The following is a 20,929-nucleotide window of genomic DNA, read 5'->3' on the forward strand; positions in this document are numbered from 1 at the left end:
GATACCATGATGGCCTTGAAGAGGTCCTCAGAGCTCCAGGAGCAACCACAGACCTGGGATTTGGTGACAGCCTTTTGCTGCAGAGAACAGACCCAATGACAAGGGTTGGACCATTCAGATGTCTCAGTGCCATGAAAATGGCTTTTTTCTGCTCAGGTCTGCTGGCCCCTCACACACAGCTAGGCCTGTGGCTCATCTCCCTGTGGAGGATGAGGAGGCAAAGCTCTGCTGGTGCCTGAGTAAGGGAGGAATACTCCACCTGTGGAAGGGCAGGGCTGGCGGGGAGGTGGCACAGGACAGGCACTTGCCTCTTTCTCCTACTCCCCACACAGGGAGCCTTGAGACCACATGTCAGTGTCTGTACTGCCCACAGGTATCTGCAGCCCTACATTCTGAGATTCATCTTCTCTCCTTCTGTAAATAACATTTTTGCTTCGTTTCTCACAGTTTGCATTGGTGTACCTGGTAAGTGGCACTGAAAGGCTGTGTCTCCCACCCTGTTTTTTTGGTGAGTTTTTCCCATTGGAGAAGCAGAGCAACAGCTAATTGATTCTAGAAGACAACTGAAACAGCTTCTTCAGTGAATGCTTGAGCTCCTGGTTCCTCATGCTGTAGATGAGGGGGTTCACTGCTGGAGGTAACACTGAGTACAGAAATGCCACCACAAAGTCCAGGTATAGGGAGGAGATGGAAGGGGGCTTCAAGCCAGCAAACATAATAGTGCTGAGATACAGAGAGACCACGGCCAGGTGAGGGAGGCATGTGGAAAAGGCTTTGTGCCGGCCCTGCTCAGAGGGCATCCTCAGCACAGCCCTGAAGATCTGCACATAGGACACCACAATGAAAACAAAACAGCCAAGACCTAAACAAAAGCTAAATACAATAAACCCAATTTCCCTTAAGTAGGAGTCTGAGCAAGAGAGCTTGAGGATCTGGGGAATTTCACAGAAGAACTGCTCCACTGCATTGCCTTGGCAGAGGGGCAGGGAAAATGTAGCGGCTGTGTGCAGGACAGCATTGAGAAAGCCACTGCCCCAGGCAGCTGCTGCCATGGTGGCACAAGCTCTGCTGCCCAGGAGGCTCCCGTAGTGCAGGGGCTTGCAGATGGCAACATAGCGGTCATAGGCCATGGCGGTGAGAAGAAAAACCTCTGCTCCAGACAAGAAAATAAACAGAAAAACCTGTGCAGCACACCCGTGATAGGAGATGGCCCTGGTGTCCCAGAGAGAATTGGCCATGGCTTTTGGGACAGTGGTGGAGATGCAGCCCAGGTCGAGGAGGGCGAGGTTGAGGAGGAAGAAGTACATGGGGGTGTGGAGGCGGTGGTCACAGGCTATGGATGTGAGGATGAGACCGTTGCCCAGGAGGGCAGCCAGGTAGATGCCCAGGAAGAGTGCGAAGTGAAGGAGCTGCAGCTCCTGTGTTTCTGCAAATGCCATCAGGAGGAACTCACTCACAGAGCTGATGTTGGGCATTTGCTGGACACATTTGTCATGGACACTGCCAAATGAGAAACAAACAGAGAACGTCACAAGTAAAGTCTCTGAGCAAAATTCAGATAATTCCCAATTAATGCCTTACATTTCCTGTTTCAAGAGGATCTTTTTCTCTCTCCCTGACTGGAGCTCTGCCCTTTGTTTCCTGAGTGTGCTGTACACTGCAGCCTCCTCTGCCCATGAGCTCCCAGTGAGCCTGCTCTGCTCCATTTGAGGTTCCAAGAGGAAAGGTTCCTGGGAAGTGACTCCCTCTGTTGAGTGAGGGGTGTTTGACTGTGTGACTCTGTGTGCGTCTTGCCTGTTCAATATCCAGGAGACAATATCAGCAGGTGGATCGTGCGTATCGGGCCGGAGAGAAAAGGGAGCATCTTCTCCTGCTTCACCCGCCATGCACAGCACTCCCCGTCAAAATTAGACACCACCAGCTGCCACGCTGGGCAAGGGAAAGAAGCAGGCATGGGCAGGCAGGGCAGACCCAGCCCAGTGCAGAGGCTGCGGTGTTGGTAAAGTAGAGCCTGTCCTCACAGCCCTGTGCCATCTGGCTGGCACAGACAGCAGAGGGACAAGAGCTCTGGAGTGTAAGAAGCGTTTGGAATATGCTCCTTGTCATATGGTAGGAATTTGGGGGTAAGACCTCTGTGGAGCCAGGAGCTGGATTCAATGATCCTTGTGGGTCCCTTCCAACTCGGGATATTCTATGATTCAATGATTCTGTGCTTTCTTCCATGGAGGAAGGTGGAGGGGGCCTGCAACAAATGTGACTACTTACACAGAGATTTAGGGTTCATACATCCCATATTCTCAGCCCCCCATATTATACAAGCCGTGACAGAAGCTCTAAGGGAAAGAAAGGAGACCAGGGGGTGCTGCAAGGAAGGCACCTGCACTGCAGGGGATGGCAGGAAGGGAGCAGCTCCCTCTCACTGCCTGCCCATGTCCCTGCTGCCTGCAGCTGTCCCTGCTGGCAGCTCTTTCTCTGTCCCCATGTCTCCTCCTGTCCATGCTCACAGACCCCATTCCACCTGCTGTGTGCACAGCTCTGCCCTGCAGACACCTCCTGGGGATGGGGACAGCTCTGGGGACATCTTCCTCTCTGCATGTCCTAAAGAACGGTTCTGAAATGCCATGGAGCAGTCTGTAGGCAGAGAGAAGGGAAGGGATATTCTCAGGTTCATCACTAAGCTGTGCATGTCTCAATGTTTAATGCAGTAGGAAGCTCAGTCACCTGTGCAAATCCAACCACTCTGTTAACACAGAGCCTGCCCCAGAATCAGAGCAGAAGAGGCAGGCAGAGTGCAGAAAGAGCCTTCCCTTTGCGGGCAGCCCCTGCCCTACCCTTCCTCTGCCAAAGCCCCTGGGCTTCCCAGGCAGGCAGAGTGCTGAGCCTGGCAGGCAGCAGAGGCTCTGCCCCAGCACACAGCCCCTGGGGCACAGCAGGGACCCTGCTCTGCACCACAGCCCTGGGCATCCCTGCAGCTGCCCTGCAGAACCTTCTCCTCCACACCGCACAAGCCACGAGAGACATCCTGGCAGCTCCTGGCCAGGCAGAGACATCCCGCATCCAGAAGCCCCTTCCACAAACCTCCCCTGCACTGTCCTGCAGCCAGAGACTTACCGTGGGCAGAGATGTGAAGGTTTCTCCTGCACTGAGCTCTCCTCTGTGCGCACCCTCCAGGCTGCCTGGAATCCCTTTTGCCTGGGTGCCTGTGGTCAGAGCCCCCAGCCCTGCTGCGCTGTGCAGAGGAGCTGCTCCTGGGCAGAGCTGTCTCTCTGCACCAGGGCTCTCTTGCCAGGAGCTCTCTCTGTCCCAGGAGCCCAGCTCAGCTCAGCAGTACAGGCCCAGCCCAAGGCATTGCAGTCACCCCTCTGGGGGCTTTCCTGATGAGCCCACGAACCTCAGGCACTGAAAGCAAGGTGAAAGAACCTCTCAAGAAGCCCAAGTCACATTCAAGTTTCCTGCAGTGTCCCCCGAGGGCCAGCACTGACACAGCCTCCCTTGGAGCTCGTTAGAGCAGAACATTGGAGGCACTGAGGAAAAGGAGACAAAGGCAATGTGAAGTTGACACTGATGTGTGGACAAACTGGATGTGTTTCACCAAGCACAAGGGCCAGGCCTTGACATCCATCCCCTGGGAAGGGAGATCCTTTCCCTTTCCACCTTGCTCCGGGCTCTTCCTGGGGCAGTAGGAGATGGGGATGTGCAGGAGAATGGTACGACCCCTGCCTGGTTCATCAGGGAGGATGAGGAGGCCCTGGTACTTTAGCAATGAGCTGTCTCCTCATAGGCCTCAGTGACAGAGACAACAACCACAGGCATGGACACAAAGACCTCAGTTTGTTGGGACTTTCAGCCTTGCCTATGCCCTTGCTCCTCTGATGACCAGAGTAACTTAGCAACTTCCAGACCTGCACCTCATTCCCTTTTGCCTGTAGACTGGGAAACTGGGTCCCAGTCTGCCCCGATGTGTGGGGTTACTCTTCCTCTGGTGTAGGACAAAGCTCTTCTCATTGTAAATGTCAAGAGGTTTCTGTTGGCAAAATCCTGCAGTTTCTCAAGGTCCTACCACACTGATGCTCCATTCTGTCAGCAGTTCATGTCTGCAGGCAGATGGTTCAACTTTCGTGTGATTGTGCTATCTCTGACAAGACAGCAGCATCAGGAGTTGCAGGAAAGTTTGGGTAACACAGGAGTAACCAGTTGAATGGAATTGCAGCACAGAGTCACAGAATGGTAGGGGATGGAAGGATGCCAGGTTCCACCGCTTCCCTACTTCCTTCTCATGCATGCTGTCAGTTTGTCTGGAGCTATGTCCTGAATGTTATGGGGTTGTGCAGCTCAAAATTAGAAGGACCAAAGCCCAGCTGGTGCTAAATCTGTCTATTACTGTCAAAGACAATAAAAAACTGTTTATATAAACACTTTAAATAAAGGAGGATTAAGGAGAATCATCATTCTTGTTAGATGTTGGGAAAATCTGGTGCTGATCTGGAGATAAGGTAGAGGCTGAGGTACTTATGCGGGCCCATGAAGACCCATATGCGGACCTTCTTTCTGTCGGGGTCCTCCTGGGTATGGAGGCAGAGGGGATCCCACAGTCAGCACGCCAAGCAGGTGCCTTCTGCTGGCCTAGCAGGGCCACTGGAAGATATCAGCCCAAAAGTACAGATCCCAGGTCTATGTGAAGGGTGACCTGCCACCTACAGACAGAAGTGACCTCACAGTCCCTTTCTGTGTCACGTTCCTGCTGCTGCCCTATGAACTACAGAGACAGAAGTGACCTCACAGTCCCTGCCACAGTCACATTCCTCCTGCTGGGGCAGGAGATCCTGAGGCAGAGCTGACCTCTCTCTAGCCCCCTAGGTGCCTGGTTTTCAGTGGCCCCAAGCCCTGCGGCTGCAGCAGAGGGGACCCACAGGCAGCCCCTGGCTGGGCTCTGCCACCCGCCTCTCCAGTGCCATCCCTGCTGCCTTGGGGTGCTCTGTCAGGTGCTGGGTGACCTCACAAGGCCTGCTAGCCAGCACATCTCCTGCGAGGCAACAAGGCCGTAAAGCGACAGGGACCTCACCACATCCCTTCCATTCCCCTCTCTCCCCTCATCCCCAGCCTTGTCTATGCTGGCAGGAGCAGCCTTAGGAGGCACTTCCTGGCCTCCCCTCAATACCAAGATCAAAGGTAAAATGGCCTCTTCCTTGACAGAACAATGGTGTCAAATTTGAAAAGCTTCATTAGCAGATAGGTGAAAACTTTACTAGGTTTTGTTAGAGAGAAGGAAGTTTATAAACTTTTATCCCTCATGTTACTTTAGTCACTAATTAGTCAGCTTTATCTATAAGAGCCTACAGACTTGTATCTCAGAATGAGGGCAAGGTGACCCAGGCCTAGAGCATGTGTCAGAAGATTAGGTGAGAAACTCATGCTATGCATATATCCTTGGATGTGTAACCACCTAAGCTTTGTATGCATGCCTAAGATGAAAGAATAAGAGAAGAAAGATTTCGATGACTTGAGCATGGACAAGAACTGGATTCAACTGATGAATATAGTGAGGAAGACTACCGATGACCACCAGAGACCCCTGAAAGACAGGGGAAACAAATGTGCATGTGTCAGCGACACTTTCTGATTTTCATGAGTTACAGGAAGTAGTATGAATATGTTTTGGGGAAATGTGATTAACATGTATGTTTTGCTTGTATATAAGCCCTATAGCTCAAACAGTTCTGTAAGAACTGGAGTGATCCCCTGTGCGTCCAGCACCTCGGTAAAAGAACGCCTGCTTTCTAAAACTCCAAACTGAGTCTTAGAGAGTTACTTTGACTGGCTTTTACAGTATCACCCTAGCCTCCTGCCAGCTGCTGCCCACTCAGGCTCCTTGTACAAATATGGTCCTGCACCAACACGGTCCTGCACCAACACCACTGCTTGTGCTGCCTTTGCTGCCTCGCCCTGTCCTCTCCCTCGACTCCTTGTCTCTGCCAGGCCCCACATTCCATACCCAAATGTATCTCTTTGCTTTTGTCACCCTCAAATCTGCCCAGCGGGATGGCAGAGCCAGGGCAGGACATGGTAGTGTTAGGCCCTGTAGCACCCATGCAAAGCGCTTGTGGCAAAGTGGGAACTGAGATTGGGTTCTGTGGTGCAGAGGAGGCCTCATGCAGAAAAGATGAGGTTAAACAACAACTTGCGAGGGAGGGAGGGGGGGGGGGGGGGGAGTTCTGTCGTGGTTTGGCATGGGAGGCTTCTGGCCACGAAGGAGCAAGGGATAGGTTGACACAACTTCTCTGGGCAACCTGTTCCATTGACCACCACCCCCAAAGGAAAGAATGTCTTCCTTATACCTAATTTTAAAGCACCTTCTTTTGGTTTTAAAACGTTACCTAAAGGCCCCCTTTAGGTACTGGAAGGCTGCAATAGGGTCTCTCCAGGCTGAAGAGAACCAGCTTTCTCAGCCAGTCTTCATTGAAAAGATGTCCCAGCCTCTCTATCATGTTTTTGGCCTCTTCTAGACTACTTCTAATACTTCCATGTCCTTCTAGAGTTTGGAGTCCCAGAGCTGAATGCAGTACCGAAACGCAGAGCTGAGGGAGAGAATCAACTCTGTCAACCTTTGGGCCAAACTTGATTGATGCCACCCAGAATGCAGTTGGCTTTCTGGGCTGCAAACTCACATTGCTGGCACAGGTTGAGCTTCTCATCCACCAGTACCCAAGGTCCTTCTCCTCAGAGCTGCTCTCAACCCATTCTCCACCCAGCCGGTATTTGTGCTTGGGATTGCCCCAATCCAGCTGCAGGACCTTGCACTTGGCCTTTGTGAACCTCATGAGGTTCCCACAGGAAAATCTCTCAAGCCTGTCCAGGTCCATCTGCATATCATCCCTTCCCTCCAGCGTATTGACTGCACCTCCCAGCTTGGTGTCATCAGCATACTCACTGAGACTGCACTCAGTCACACTATCCATGTCACTGACAAAGTGTTAAACAGTGCTGGTCCCAATACTGACCCCTGAGGAACACCACTCTTTACTGACCTCCACTTGGACATTGTAGACTCCAGCTCCTTGAGGGTGACCATCCAGACAATTCCTCACCCAGCAGTTGATCCATCCATCACACCCATGTCTCTTCAATTGAGAGACAAGGCTATCGTGTGGGACAGTGTCAAATGATTTGCACAAGTCAAAGTTCATGATGTGAGGTGCTCTTCCCCTCTCCACCAATGCTGTAAGCCCATCGTAGACGGCCACCAGGTTTGTCAGGCACAATCTGCCCTGTGTGAAGCCATGTTGGCTGTCACCAACAGCCACCAGTTTGCTGTCACCACCAGTCCAAAAGGCAGAGTAGCGTGAGAGAGGCATTTGCAATGAACCTGTGCAAGGAGGGAGACAAAAATCTCATGGGAACACTCGGGGTAATTACTGGAGTTCTGCACAGAGACATGTCAAGGCTCTGTGAGGTGTCCATATCTGAGCTGGCCTCGTGCACTGCTCATCCACACTGGGCTGTTCAGAGACACCAGTCCCTGCCTTACACACACACAGTGCACTGCAGCACTTGCAGGGTCCCTCTGGATCCTGCAGCCACTGCCAGAGGCTGGGAGGCACCTCAGCCCTGTGGTGGGTGTATCGCCTTGCTCTGTCCTCCTCTGAGATGCCCCACAGCATAAGGAATGGGCACAGGGACCTTGGGAGTTCAAGGAAACACATCACAGAGCTGCATTCAGGTCTTGCACTTTGGACTGGACGGTCTCTGAAGGTGCCTTCAACTGGACTATTCTCTGCTATTCAGGCAGATGTCCCATGGTTGTTACTCTCAGGAAGAAGGGACCTGAAGACACTCTGCCCCACTGGCCTTCATGACACCCCTAGGGATAGCTGATGACCTTTGTGCCTGCTCTTGTTCCTCTCTCCATGTGCGCACGATGCGCCTGCAGGTAGCAGCAGTTGCAAAGGGTTTCTGTTCCTGTGTCTCTCCTGCACCTGGACAGGCCCTGCTCTTCTCCCAGCACATCCTGTGTCCCAGGGAGCCTTTGGGACTCTCTTTGAGCATGTTCTGATGTGACAGCAACACTGAAAGATGATGTGAGCCTTCAGGCATGGCCCTTTTAGGAGGCAAATGCTGTTCTGGAGGCCAGCTGTGTCACTCATGTGCCCACTGTCTGTCTATGCCTGCAGTCCCAGCACAGCCTCACAGCAGCACTGGCACCAAGCTACAGGAGCAGCCAGGCCTTACTCCGCCAGCAGGGCTCAGCAGGAGAGGGTGGCAGTGGCAGGAGAGCAGCTCTGCATGGACCCAGCACTGGTGCTCCCAGGCTGGACTGCCACAACTCTTCCTCTCCGCCTCTGCACACTGTCCCTGAAGCCACAGAAAATGTCTCAGAGGAATGATTTAAGACAAAAAGTCACTTTAATTGGTTTAAATACTCAAGCAAAATGAAGAATTATATTTCTTTGTGGAAAATATTTGATAAAATAAAATGGAGAAAAAAAGCAGAACACCAATAACAACATAAGAACATAATACCCACTGGCTTCAGCTATCATGATTTACATTATGAGTGATATACAGAAGAAGGCAGGCAATATATTGCTCAAGAAAAACACCCAGTCATCACTTTCCACATGGCAACCTTGATCTCCTTGTTTCTCATGCTGTAGATGAAGGGGTTCACTACTGGAGGCACCACTAAGTAAAGAAATGCCAGAACAACATCCAGGGAAGGGGATGAAATTGATGGGGGCTTCAGGTGGGCAAAGATAACTGCGCTGAGAAAGAGGGAGACCACAGCCAGGTGAGGGAGGCATGTGGAGAAGGCTTTGTGCCGGCCCTGCTCAGAGGGCATCCTCAGCACAGCCCTGAAGATCTGCACATAGGACACCACAATGAAAACAAAACAACCCCCAAATAGAAAAGCAGTAACCGTACTAAGTTGAACTTCCCTTATGTACGAGTCTGAGCAAGAGAGCTTGAGGATCTGGGGGATTTCACAGAAGAACTGGTTGAAAGAATTGCCACAGCAGAGGGGCAGTGAAAATATGTTGGCAATGTGCAGCACAGCTTGGAGAAAGCCACTGCCCCAGGCAGCTGCTGCCATCTGGGCACAAGCTCTGCTGCCCAGGAGGCTCCCGTAATGCAGGGGCTTGCAGATGGCAATGTAGCGGTCGTAGGCCATGACAGTGAGAAGAGAAAGTCCTGCTAAATTCAAAAAGATTATAAGAAAGAGCTGTGCAACACATCCTGAATAGGGAATGGCCTTGGTGTCCCAGAGCAATCTGGTCATGGCTTTGGGCAGAGTAGTGGAGACGCAGCCCAGGTCGTTGAGGGCAAGGTTGAGGACGAAGAAGTACATGGGGGTGTGGAGGCGGTGGTCACAGGCTACGGCAGTGAGGATGAGGCCGTTGCCCAGGAGGGCAGCCAGGTAGATGCCCAGGAAGAGTGCGAAGTGCAGGAGCTGCAGCTCCCGTGTGTCTGTGAATGCCAGCAGGAGGAACTCAGTGATGGAGCTGTTGTTACATATTTATTGTCCCTGAGCAAGGTAGTCTGTCCAAAAGAAGAAGTGACATTGTAAAATTTAAGGACTTCTCTGACCAAAATACTTTGCACGTCTCATAGAACAGTCACACAGAACACATTCTTTCCCATTCCTTCCACAGGAAGAGCTTTCAGCAGCTCCTTGTTTTTTCTCTGGTTGGTGCTTTGAGGGTGCCAAAAGAAGCAGAGGGCTGTGCTGTGGGCTCTGCAGCAGTCAGTCCTAGTCTACAGCAACACGTAAAAGGGAACCCTAAGTGATCTGAGAAGTCCACTGGGAAAGGTCATCTCCCTGTCTGCAGAACGGGAGAAGGTCAAATACCTCCTTACAAAGCAAAAAAGATGGTGTTGGTATGGTCTGTATGCTGAGGTGTGTGAGGTGCCTCAGAGCAGCAGCAATGCTCAAGGAGCCTTAGTCTCTACTACAGATGCTCCTACTCCATTACCATCCTTCTGCCTCAGCACATGGGCAGGAAAATGAAGCAGATTCTAAAAAGTGCATTGCCTTCAGGTAGCTCTTGCCGGGCAGTTCTGCAGTGCAGTGCCCTTGGGAGGTGTGGGGCTGTGAGCAGCCTGCCCCAGGCAGCAGGCTCTGGGCAGCAGCAGAACCCTGCCCTGTCCTGCCCTGAGGTACCAGGGGGGCTCCTTCCACCCGCAGCTTCTCCCCGCAGTCCCTGGGCAGCTCCCCGGGCAGGCTGAGTGCTGAACCTGGCAGGTAGCAGAGGCCTTGCCATGGCACACAGCCTCTGGGTCACAGCAGGGACCCTGCTCTGCACCACAGCCCTGGCCACCCCTGCCTGCACCCCCAGCTGCACTGCCTACAGCCGGGCCCAAGAGAAGGGAGCCCTTGGGACCTGCACGCTGACCCTGCAGCACACAAGCCCTGCATGCCCTTCAGCTCCAACACCGAGCATCCTCCTGACAGCTCCCATCAGCTGAGGGCTGGGCCAGCTCCAGGAGAGCCTGGCAGGGTGTGCAGCAGCATTGCCCTGCACCCAGAGATTTACCATGGGGAGGTGGCTAGTAAGATTTCTCCCTCTGCCAGCTCTCCCCTGCCTTCCCCCTGCCCAGGCTGCCCTGAACCTCTCTCCCCCTTCTCTCCTCTCCCCATGCCAGCTGCGCGCAGTGCCCCCAGCAATGCTGTGCCTGGCAGAGGAGCTTTATCTGGGTGGCTGAAGCAGCTTCTCTAGTAGTCCAAATCTGATGCAAACTCCAAAGCCTCTCACAGTGCTAACGGTCCCACTGAGGGACATTACTGACAAAGCCACCCCATGGACTTAGCAGAAAAGGGCAGGCAGTGATGACGGGGAGACCAGGGCCCAGGAAAGGTGGCCCTGATGCTGAGGCAACCTTGATGTGTCCCATGAAGTCCAACAGTTGGGCCCTGACCCCAGCCTCTGGGAAGGGAGATGCTGTCCCTCCAGCTAGGTTTAGGGCTTTCCTGGGTCAATGCACAGTGGGTAAGGGCAGTGCCAAGTACAAGGCTACAGGAGGACATCTCCTAGGCTCCTGGAGGGGGTTGAGGAGGCACTGAGGTCCTACTGCTGTAAGGATGAGGTGTCTCATCATAGGCATCACTGACAGACACAAGGGCCAGAGCCCAGCAGACAAAGCTGTTGGCTCCGTCGGGGGCTTTCATCTTGCAAAAGATCCTTGACAATAACCACCACAGGCTGTCCGATACTGTCACATGTCTGCACCTGTTTCCCTGCAGGACATAGATATCCACCTCGCTTCCCCACATTGCTCTCACCTGAGCACCTCCCTGCCTTGACTGATGTCTCTTAATCTGCCTTCAGTAATTCATGAAACACAAAGCCAGGGTGAGCGATCCTCTACAACGATTTCGTAGAGGTAAGAGGCTGCAGGAAATGTTGATGCTGCTTTAGGCCATTAGCCAATTTTAAAGAGTAACCAATTTTAAAGAGTAACCAATTTGTAGAGTACCCAATTTTAAAGAGTTTTAAAGAGTAATCCCTAAACCTAAATGCTACTCCAACACCCTGACAGGAATCCCCTATTCTAATGCTTGAACTCAAAGTGTTCCATGAAGCAAAATTCAGCCCATAGTCTTTCGCCCTTGCCTTTACCCTTGTGCTCACCCTAATCCCTGCCTTCAATACTAGCATTAACATGCTCTATTAAACCCAGACTTCTAGGCAGATGTAAAACAAAAAACTATTCCACAAAGCTTTCCCATAGCCTAACCACAGACCTGACACCACAAGCAGAACGACACATTTACTAAATTTCTAATCCAGAAAAGTGAGCCCTAGTCTCTAAGGGACTAGAGAGGTCAGCTCTGCGTCAGGATCTCCTGCCCCAGCAGGAGGAATGTGACTGTGGCAGGGACTGTGAGGTCACTTCTGTCTCTGCAGTGGATAGGGCAGCAGCAGGAACGTGTCATGGAAAGGGACTGTGAGGTCTCTTCTGTCTGTAGCTGACAGGTCATCCTTGACTTCTCCCTCGGTATGGACTTTTGGGCTGACATCTGCCAGTGGCCCTGGAAGGCCAGCAGAAGGCACCTGCTTGGCATGCTGACTGTGGGATCCCCTCTGCCTCCATACCCAGGAGGACCCAGACAGAAAGAAGGCCCACATATGCCCTTTTGCTTGAGTCCACGACTGGACAGCAAGAGGCACAAGGCTTGGCTGTGTAATAAATGGCTCTATCTTCAAAATAGGACTATAATCAAAGTTTACAATTTATTAAAGGAATAGAGCTAAGCAAACAGCGCTGGGTGCATCGGGACTCTCTGCTCCACCAAGATGCACACCAGTTACATCAAGTGGATGATTTTTATGTTCCTAGGCTGATACAAATTCATTACTACTTCTAAAAAAACAGGGCTATTTTAATTAGTTTCTGGAATCCAAACCCTCCTACTGGAGCATGTGTATCAGTCTCCGGTGGTCCCTCTGAGGGTCTCTGTGGTTCTCTCATGCTGAAGGCTCATAGTCTTCCTCCCTCTTGTCCTTCTCCTTTGTCCAACTTGGCTTTATGTCAGAGACTTGTGCAGCGTCCCCTGCAAGCTTTTAGTCTCCTTAATCTCCTGGCCAGATATCAGAGGCTTGCATAGTGTCCCATGCAACAGTCATAATAGTTAGCAGTTATTCTGAACTCCCCAGATATCAGAGACTCCAAGGAAAAGCCTACAAATACATTTCCCTTTAAACTCTCTATTGACACGAATTGCTAAAGCATTCCTTTGCAAGATACAAGAATTATATACATTAACCACTCTGTTTTTCTTAGACTTGTGCTTATACAAGGGTATGTAAGACAGAAGGTCACATTCATCATACCATGCGGCCCTAGCATTGTTCCATACTGACACGAATCAGATGAACATATCTCACAACTGCATGTAGCTAAGAAGCTGCAAGAGCAGCAGTCAGCCCATGGCTTTAAAAATGCTGGTGAGGTGACTTGTGTCTTGTTGATTGCTGCACCCATGGGCTGAGGCCAACTGCATGAAGTTCAACATAGCCAAGTTCTGGGTCCTGCACTTGGGGCACAAGAACCCCATGCAATGCTGTGGGAAGGGTGGCTGGACAGCTGCCCAGGGGAAAAGGACCTGGGGATATTGGTGGATAGTCGGCTGAATATAAGCCATCAGTGTGCTAAGGTGGCCAAGAAGGCCTGCCTTGTACCAAGGATACCGTGGTCAACAGATGTAGGGAAGTGATAGTCCTTCTGTATTTAGCCCTGGTGAGGCCACACCTCAAGGATTGCATTCAGCTCTGGGGCTCCCTGTGTAAGAAGGACATGGATCTATTAGATCTGTGCCCCATCCCTTGATGCATTCAAGGCCAGTTTGGATGGGGCTTTCAGCAACCTGGTCTAGTGGAAGGTGTCCCTGCCCATGGGAGGTGAGTTGGAATTATGTGATCTGTAAGGTCTTTTCATCCCCAAACTATTCTGTGATTCCGTAATGAAACACAGCACCATACCAGCTACTAGGAAGAAAAATTAACTCCATCTCAGACAAAACTAAGAAAATATCCAGCACTTATTCCATACAATCTATGTCATGCTCAGCTCTGTCACTTTCTGATTTATCACCACCACCTTTCCTGTCTTTTTATACACACACAAAAATCATGACCTTAGTTGATTTGTGTCAATAATAATAATAATAATAATAATAGTAATAATAATAATTCCCTTTGCATTCTATTAAATTGCCTTTATCTCAACCCATGAACTTTTACTTTTTTTTTTTTTTTTCCTCTGAGTTCTCTCTTCCGTCCCATTGGATTTGTAGTGCTTTGCTGCCTGCAGGGTCAAACCACAGCAAGTCTTCTTGGTGCCTAGCGTGGAGCACAAATGTTGAGATGACAGATCTGACCACAGTGTTTTAAAAATAAATTGTTATAAGCATTAGACAGTGCTAGGGCCGCATGGTATGATGAATTTGACCTTCTGTCTTACATACCCTTGTATAAGCACAAGTCTAAGAAAAACAGAATGGTTAATGTATATAGTTCTTGTACCTTTCAAAGGAATATTTTAACAATTGGTGTCAATAGAGAGCAGTTCTGTCTGTCTCTGGGTCCTGCACTGGCAATTTAATTCTTCCACAGATGTGGTTTCTTCCTTTTCCTCCCAGTGTCCCAGTCTCCCCCTCATTATAGTCATTTTATCAAATCTTCAGAAATATTCCTCAAATCCATGAGCGTATTTGCTTTTATTATTCCGAACTCTTATTCCTAACAGTTACAGCCTTTTTGCCTTCTTTGTGGTTGATTTAGCACTGCTATAGATGTGACTGGAGTGTCCCTGTGAATGGTCTGTGAGGAATGTTTTAACAACACGTGAAGTGTCAATAGAGAGCTATTTGTATTTGTATGTTCTTTCTTTGAAGTCTCTGATGTCTGGGGGTTTCAGAACGACTGCTAACAACTAGTAACTGTTATGACTTCTGAATGGGACACTATGCAAGATCCTGATATCTGGCCAGGTGAACAGGAGATTAAGGAGAAGAAAGAAAGAAGCTGAAGGATGGCTAGAAGACAAAACTTGCAGGGAACGCTGTGTAAGCTTTTGACATGCTGCCAAGGAGTACAAAGAGGAAGGACAAGAAAAAAAAACTGAGAGGAAGACTACAAGCCTTCAGCATGAAAGACCCCCAGGGGAACCACTGGAGACTGATGCGCATGCTCCAGTAGGAGGGTTTGGATCCCAGAAGCTAATTATAATAACCTGGATTTTTTTAGAAGTAGTAATGAATATGTATTAGCCTAGAAGCATAAAAATCAGCTACTTGATGTAACTGGTGTGCATCTAGGTGGAGCGGAGACTCCCGACGCACCCAGAGCTGTTTGCTTAGCTCTATTCCTTTAATAAATTGTAAACTTTGATTATAATCCTATTTTGGGACTGAGTGATTTATAACATTCTGAAAGCTTGTATTGCCCTAAACCAAAGAAAGGTCAAGGGACCTGCACAGGAGATCCTAGACCAGGCTGGCCAGGTTCTGGGGGACTGCTGCATCAAGACAGGCTGGGCATTGGTCAGTGGGTGATGAGCAATTGTATTGTGCATCATTTGCTTTATGCATGTCATAATCATCATAATAAAATGTATTGTTATTTATTGTTATTGTGTCTGTTAAACTCATATTTCATTTTCTGTCCTTCTAAATTGTCTATATTTCAACAAGTAAGCAGTGGTGGGTGTGAGCTAACATCGCTGTGTTGCTTAGGTGCCCGACAGGTTAAAGCACAACAAGTTTGGCAACCAAACATTAGTAGAACAAATCACATTTCTAAAATCAGTCTCTCTCCTGTTCAGACAGGAGCAGTCAATGATAACTTCAGTCTGCCTAAAACACCACACCCCAGGAGAGACCCTGCTGCCTTCGGGAGCTGTCAGCCCTGAGGCCTTGCGGAGGGAGCCCAATGGCACAGAGCAAGTGATACTATGGTCTTCCCTATGCAGGCCCATAGGGAAAACCATGCACACTGTGCTGCTGAGCTGGGCCAGGCTCCTGGGCCCAAGGGGAGCTCCTGGTAAGCGGGCAGCGCTGCAGAGAGACAGCTGTGCCCAGGAGCAGCTCCTCTGCACAGTGCAGCAGGGCTAGGGGCTCTGACTGCAGGTGGCACAGGGAGAGGAGAGAAGGAGAGAGGGCTTGGAGGCAGTGAGGAGCACAACAACAGAGGGCAGCGTGTGGCAGGACACAACTGCAGGCTCTTGACACCGTGAGTCTCTGGCAGCAGGGCAGTGCAGGTGGGGTTGCCAGAGGGGTCTTCTACAGCTGGCACATCCAATGGCTGATAGCATCTGTCAGGATGTGTCTCTCTGTTTCTTCAGTGAGGAGTAGAAATGCTTTAAAGAATGGCATTTCACAGAATCACAGAATCACAGAATTTCTAGGTTGGAAGAGACCTCAAGATCATCGAGTCCAACCTCTGACCTAATGCTAACAGTCCCCACTAAACCATATCCCTAAGCTCTACATCTAAACGTCTTTTAAAGACTTCCAGGGATAGTGACTCCACCACTTCCCTGGGCAGCCTGTTCCAATGTCTAACAATCCTTTCGGTAAAGAAATTCTTCCTAACATCTAACCTAAAACTCCCCTGGCGCAACTTAAGCCCATTCCCCCTCATCCTGTCACCAGGCACGTGGGAGAATAGACCAAGCCCCACCTCTCTACAGCCTCCTTTAAGGCATCTGTAAAGAGCAGTAAGGTCGCCCCTGAGCCTCCTTTTCTCCAGGCTGAACAAGCCCAGCTCCCCAGCTCCCTCAGCCACTCCTTCTTTCTTTCTTTCTTTCTTTCTTTCTTTCTTTCTTTCTTTCTTTCTTTCTTTCTTTCTTTCTTTCTTTCTTTCTTTATTTATTTATTTATTTATTTTTCTCATTTTCAGTGTCCATGTCCAGAACCAGCAAATGCCCAACATCAGCTCTGTGAGTGAGTTCCTCCTGCTGGCATTCGCAGGCACACGGGAGCTGCAGCTCCTGCACTTCGCGCTCTTCCTGGGCATCTACCTGGCTGCCCTCCTGGGCAACGGTCTCATCCTCACTGCCGTAGCCTGCCACCACCACCTCCTGCACACCCCCATGTACTTCTTCCTCCTCAACCTCGCCCTCCTTGACCTGGGATGCATCTCCACCACTCTGCCCAAAGCCATGACCAATTCTCTGTGGGACACCAGAGCCATCTCCTATCAAGGCTGTGCTGCCCAGGTCTTTCTATTAGTCTTCCTGATTACAGCAGAATTTTATGTTCTCACCGCCATGGCCTATGACCGCTACGTTGCCATCAGCAAGCCCCTGCACTATGGGAGCCTCCTGGGCAGCAGAGCTTGTGCCCAGATGGCAGCAGCTGCCTGGGGCAGTGGCTTTCTCCATGGTGTCATGCACACAGCCAGTACATTTTCCCTGCCCCTCTGCCATGGCAATGTTGTGGACCAGTTCTTCTGTGAAATTCCCCAGATCCTCAAGCTTTCCTGCTCAGATGCCTACCTCAGGGAAGTTGGGTTTATTGCATTTAGCTTTTGTTTAGGTGCTGGCTGTTTTGTTTTCATTATGTTGTCCTATGCGCAGATCTTCAGGGCCGTGCTTAGGATCCCTGCTGAGCAGGGCTTGCACAAAGCCTTTTCCACATGCCTCCCTCACCTTGTGGTAGTCTCCCTGTTTGTCAGTACTATTGTGTTTGCCGGTGTGAAGCCCCCTGCCACCTCCTCCCTATACTTGGACTTTGTGGTGGCAGTTCTGTACTCGGTGGTACCTCCAGCAGTGAACCCCCTCATCTATAGCATGAGGAACCAGGAGCTCAAACATGCACTGAAGAAGCTGTTTCAGTTTTCTACCAGGAGCAATTAGCTGCTGCTCTGCTGCTGCAAGGGGAAAAACTCACCAAAAAAAAACCCGGTGGGAGACACAGCCTTTCAGTGCCATGTTCCAGGTCCACCAATGCAGCCCCCAAACTGTGAGAAACAAAGTAAAAATGTTATGTACAGAAGGAGAACAGATGGATCTCAGGATACAGGGCTGCAGGCACCTGTGGGCAGTATGGACACTGACCTGCGGTCTCAAGCCTCCCTGAGTGGCAATGGAAGAAAGAGACCAGTGCCTGTCCTGTGCCACCTCCCTGCCAGCCCTGCCCTTCCACAGGTGGAGTATTTCTCTCTTACTTGGGCACCAGCAGAGCTTTGCCTCATCATCCTCCACAGGGAGATGAGCCACAGGCCTGGCTGTGTTTGAGGAGGCAGCAGACCTGAGCAGAAAAAAAGCCAGTTTCTTGTCACTCCAGCATCTGAAGCGTCCAGCCCCTGTGGTTGAGTCTGTTCTCTGCAGCAAAAGGATGTCACCAAGCCCCAGGTCCGTGGTTGCTCCTGCAGCTCTGAGGACCTCTCCAAGGGCATCACAGTATCAACGGTCAGGACCTAGGAGGGTCAGCTCGCCCATGGATCACAGCAGTAGGTTGGTAGGATTCCATAGTACACAAGGACACGGACACCTCGTTGCTCTGTTTTCATGAATGTCTGTATTACAAATTGCTACAAACCCTTGTGGCGGTTTTACCGTGCTGGGCTGCTAAACACCACAACCGCTCTCTCACTCTCCCTCTTTAGATGAGGAGGGGGAGAAGTAAAGCAAAGAACAACTCACGGGTTGAGATAAGGATAATTTAATTAAAGGGAAATAATAATAATAATTAAAGAAAGATTATTATGAACTAAACAATTTAACTAAAGGGAAATAAAAAGGGAAAGCAAAAGGGAGGAAGACAAACAAATAAAACAGATGAAGTCTATGTGGAAGTGCAGAGGAAAGAAATTACTCTCTACTTCCCACAAATGAGCGGTGCTTGACCACGTCCTTGAAGCAGGGCCACAACGCATGTAGCCGGTGTTCAGGAGGAGGACCGACGTTTTCACAATGAGAGCCCACCTCTCCCTTCTTCTTCCTGTTTCCACCTTTTATTGCTGAGTGTGACATCATATGGTATGGAATATCCCTTTGGTTGGTTGAGGTCGGCTACCCTGGTGATGTTTCTCTTCTCACTTTTTGCCCACCCCCTATGAGGGTTAGAGAGAGGCCTGATGCTGTGCCGGCACTGCTCAGCAGTAGACATGACACTGATGTGATAACACTGCTGTTCCAGCTACAAGTGCAGAGCACAGCACTGTATGGGCTGCTGCAGGGAAAGTTAACATTCCAGCCAGACCCAGTACAACCCTTCCCTGTAAAGCAACTACATATTGAAAGAAACTACTAAGTTACCACTAGGAAAGCAAATATGGGCTTGTGATGCTTTCCCTAAATCTGAACCAATAAATATTATTTGAGGTGTTACTGGTATGACGTTCATGAATCCACTTGGTGGAGGGAACAAGGCATGGCACCTTCCCCTTCTTTCTTTTGGGCTGGTCATGATAGCTCTTGAGTAATGTGAACATCATTGGGTAACCCTAATGATATGCCTCCAGACTGTTTCTGGCTTTTTCCAAGGGCAAACAACTAAACAAAAGAGTACCATAGTTCTGTTGGCATAACTGCCGTGAATATAGAGAACATCAAATAGTTGTCTACCTTGCCTGGTCTCACACAGGACCCTTCTGTTGTGGGGTTGCTGAGAACCAAAGAGCAGGTGCTGATGGCTGCCACAACGGTGCACCGGCAGCAATAGCGCATTGACCCCCAAGTCCTCCAAGCTCAAAAACTATGTATTCCTGTGAGCAAAATGTCAAAGAGGGCAGGAGACCTGCTTGAATGATCAAGGAGATCCATGAGTGACTTAAATGGAAGAAGGATGTATACATAATGTGGAAAAAAGGGACAAGCCACTTGGGAAGAATATAGGGACATTGTCTGAGAAAAGGTCTTTTTCAAATATATCAATAGCAGAAGGAAGAGGAAGGAAAATGTGGGCCAACTGCTTAACGAGGTGGGTGACCTGGTGACAAAGGATACAGAGAAGGCAGAATTACTGAATGCCTTCTTTGATTCAGTCTTCACTGCTAAGAGCAGCCCTCCATAATCTCTGACCTTCAGGACAAGGGAGGAAATCTGGAGAAACGAGGACTTTCTCTTGGTTGAAGAGGATCGGGTCAGAGATCTCTTAGGCAAACCTGACAGCCACAGATCCATGGACCCTAATGGGATACATCCATGAGTTCTGAGGGAGCTGGCAGATGTTACTGCTGGCCAATCATTTTTGAAAGGTCATGGAGAACAGGAGAGCTGCCTCAAGACTGGAAGAAAACTCATGTCATGCCAGTCTTCAACAATGGCAAGAAGGAGGACCCAGGCAACTACAGGCTGGTCAGCCTCACCTCCATCCCTGGAAAGGCAATGGAACAGCTCATCCTGGAGGTCATCTCCAGCATGTGGAAGAGAAGAAGGTGATCAGGAGTAGTCAGCATAGGTTCACCAAGGGAAACCATGCTTCACCAACTTGATAGGCTTCTATGATGGAATGACTAGCTGAGTGGGTGAGGGGAGAGCAGCAGATGTTGTCTACTTTGACTTCAGCAAGGCTTTCAGCACTGTCTCCCATAACATCCTCATAGGCAAGCTCAGGAAGTATGAGATGGAAGAGTGGTCGGTGAGGTGGGATGTGAGCTGGCTGGATGGCAGAGTTCAGAGGGTTGTGCTTAGTGGAACAGGGTCTAGTTGAAGGCCTGTAGCCAGCAGTGTCTCCCAGGGACCTACACTGAGTCCAGTCCTGTTCAAGTTATTTGTCAGTGGCCTGGATGATGGAATAGAGTGCACCCTTGTTCTGGTTTCAGTTAGGACAGAGTTCATTTTCCTCCTAGTAGGTGGAAGGGTGCTATGTTTTGGATTAGGACGAGAAGAGTGCTGAGAAGAGCAATCAGCAAGTGTAAAGATGTGCTGTTTCATGTCAAAGTGCTCTGTTTTGAGTCAAAGCTCTCCTCAGGCTCTCCTCAAAGCTCAACTCAAGCCCTCCAGCTCAGATCCCTACCGCAGGGAAGTTGGGGTACTTGCGTTCAGTGTCTTTTTAGCATTTGGATGTTTTGTTTTCATTGTGCTCTGTCCTATGTGCAGTTCGTCAGGGCTGTGCTGAGGATGCCCTCTGAGCAGGGCCAGCACAAAGCCTTTTTCACGTGCCTCCCTCACCTGGCCGTGGTCTCCCTGCATAGCATCACTGCCATGGTTGCCTACCTGAAGCCTCCCTCCACCAACTCCCTATCTCTGGGCCTGGCGGTTTCACTTCTATACTCGGTGTTGCCTCCAGCAGCGAAACCCTCACCTACAGCATGAGGAACAAGGAGCTGAAGGATGCACTCAGGATGTTATTCTAATCTACAGTATTTCCCCATCAATGAGGTACCTGCACATCTTCCTCACATAAACCTGGACAAGGCAGAAACAGCTTTGTTCATGTATTTCAAAACTGCTTTTCATTCTTTGCAATACTAGTCCAATAAAAATA

The 20,929-nt window shown here is 50.1% G+C and overlaps 1 protein-coding gene across 1 annotated transcript; it reads right to left on the reverse strand.

Moving 5' to 3' along the window:
* Positions 1-542: 542 nt before the first annotated feature.
* Positions 543-1,475, reverse strand: LOC113841827 (olfactory receptor 14C36-like). The gene has a single exon (XM_027448525.3). The coding sequence runs from the start codon at positions 1,473-1,475 to the stop codon at positions 543-545; it is 933 nt and encodes a 310-aa protein (XP_027304326.3).
* Between the last annotated feature and the right edge of the window lie 19,454 nt (positions 1,476-20,929).

Source organism: Anas platyrhynchos, chromosome 31 (genome assembly GCF_047663525.1).
Source record: "Anas platyrhynchos isolate ZD024472 breed Pekin duck chromosome 31, IASCAAS_PekinDuck_T2T, whole genome shotgun sequence".
NCBI lineage: Eukaryota > Metazoa > Chordata > Aves > Anseriformes > Anatidae > Anas > Anas platyrhynchos.

What these genes read in the sequence shown, in the direction of transcription:
- LOC113841827 (XM_027448525.3), bottom strand. Translation starts at nt 1,475, where the DNA reads ATGCCCAACATCAGCTCTGTGAGTGAGTTCCTCCTGATGGCATTTGCA.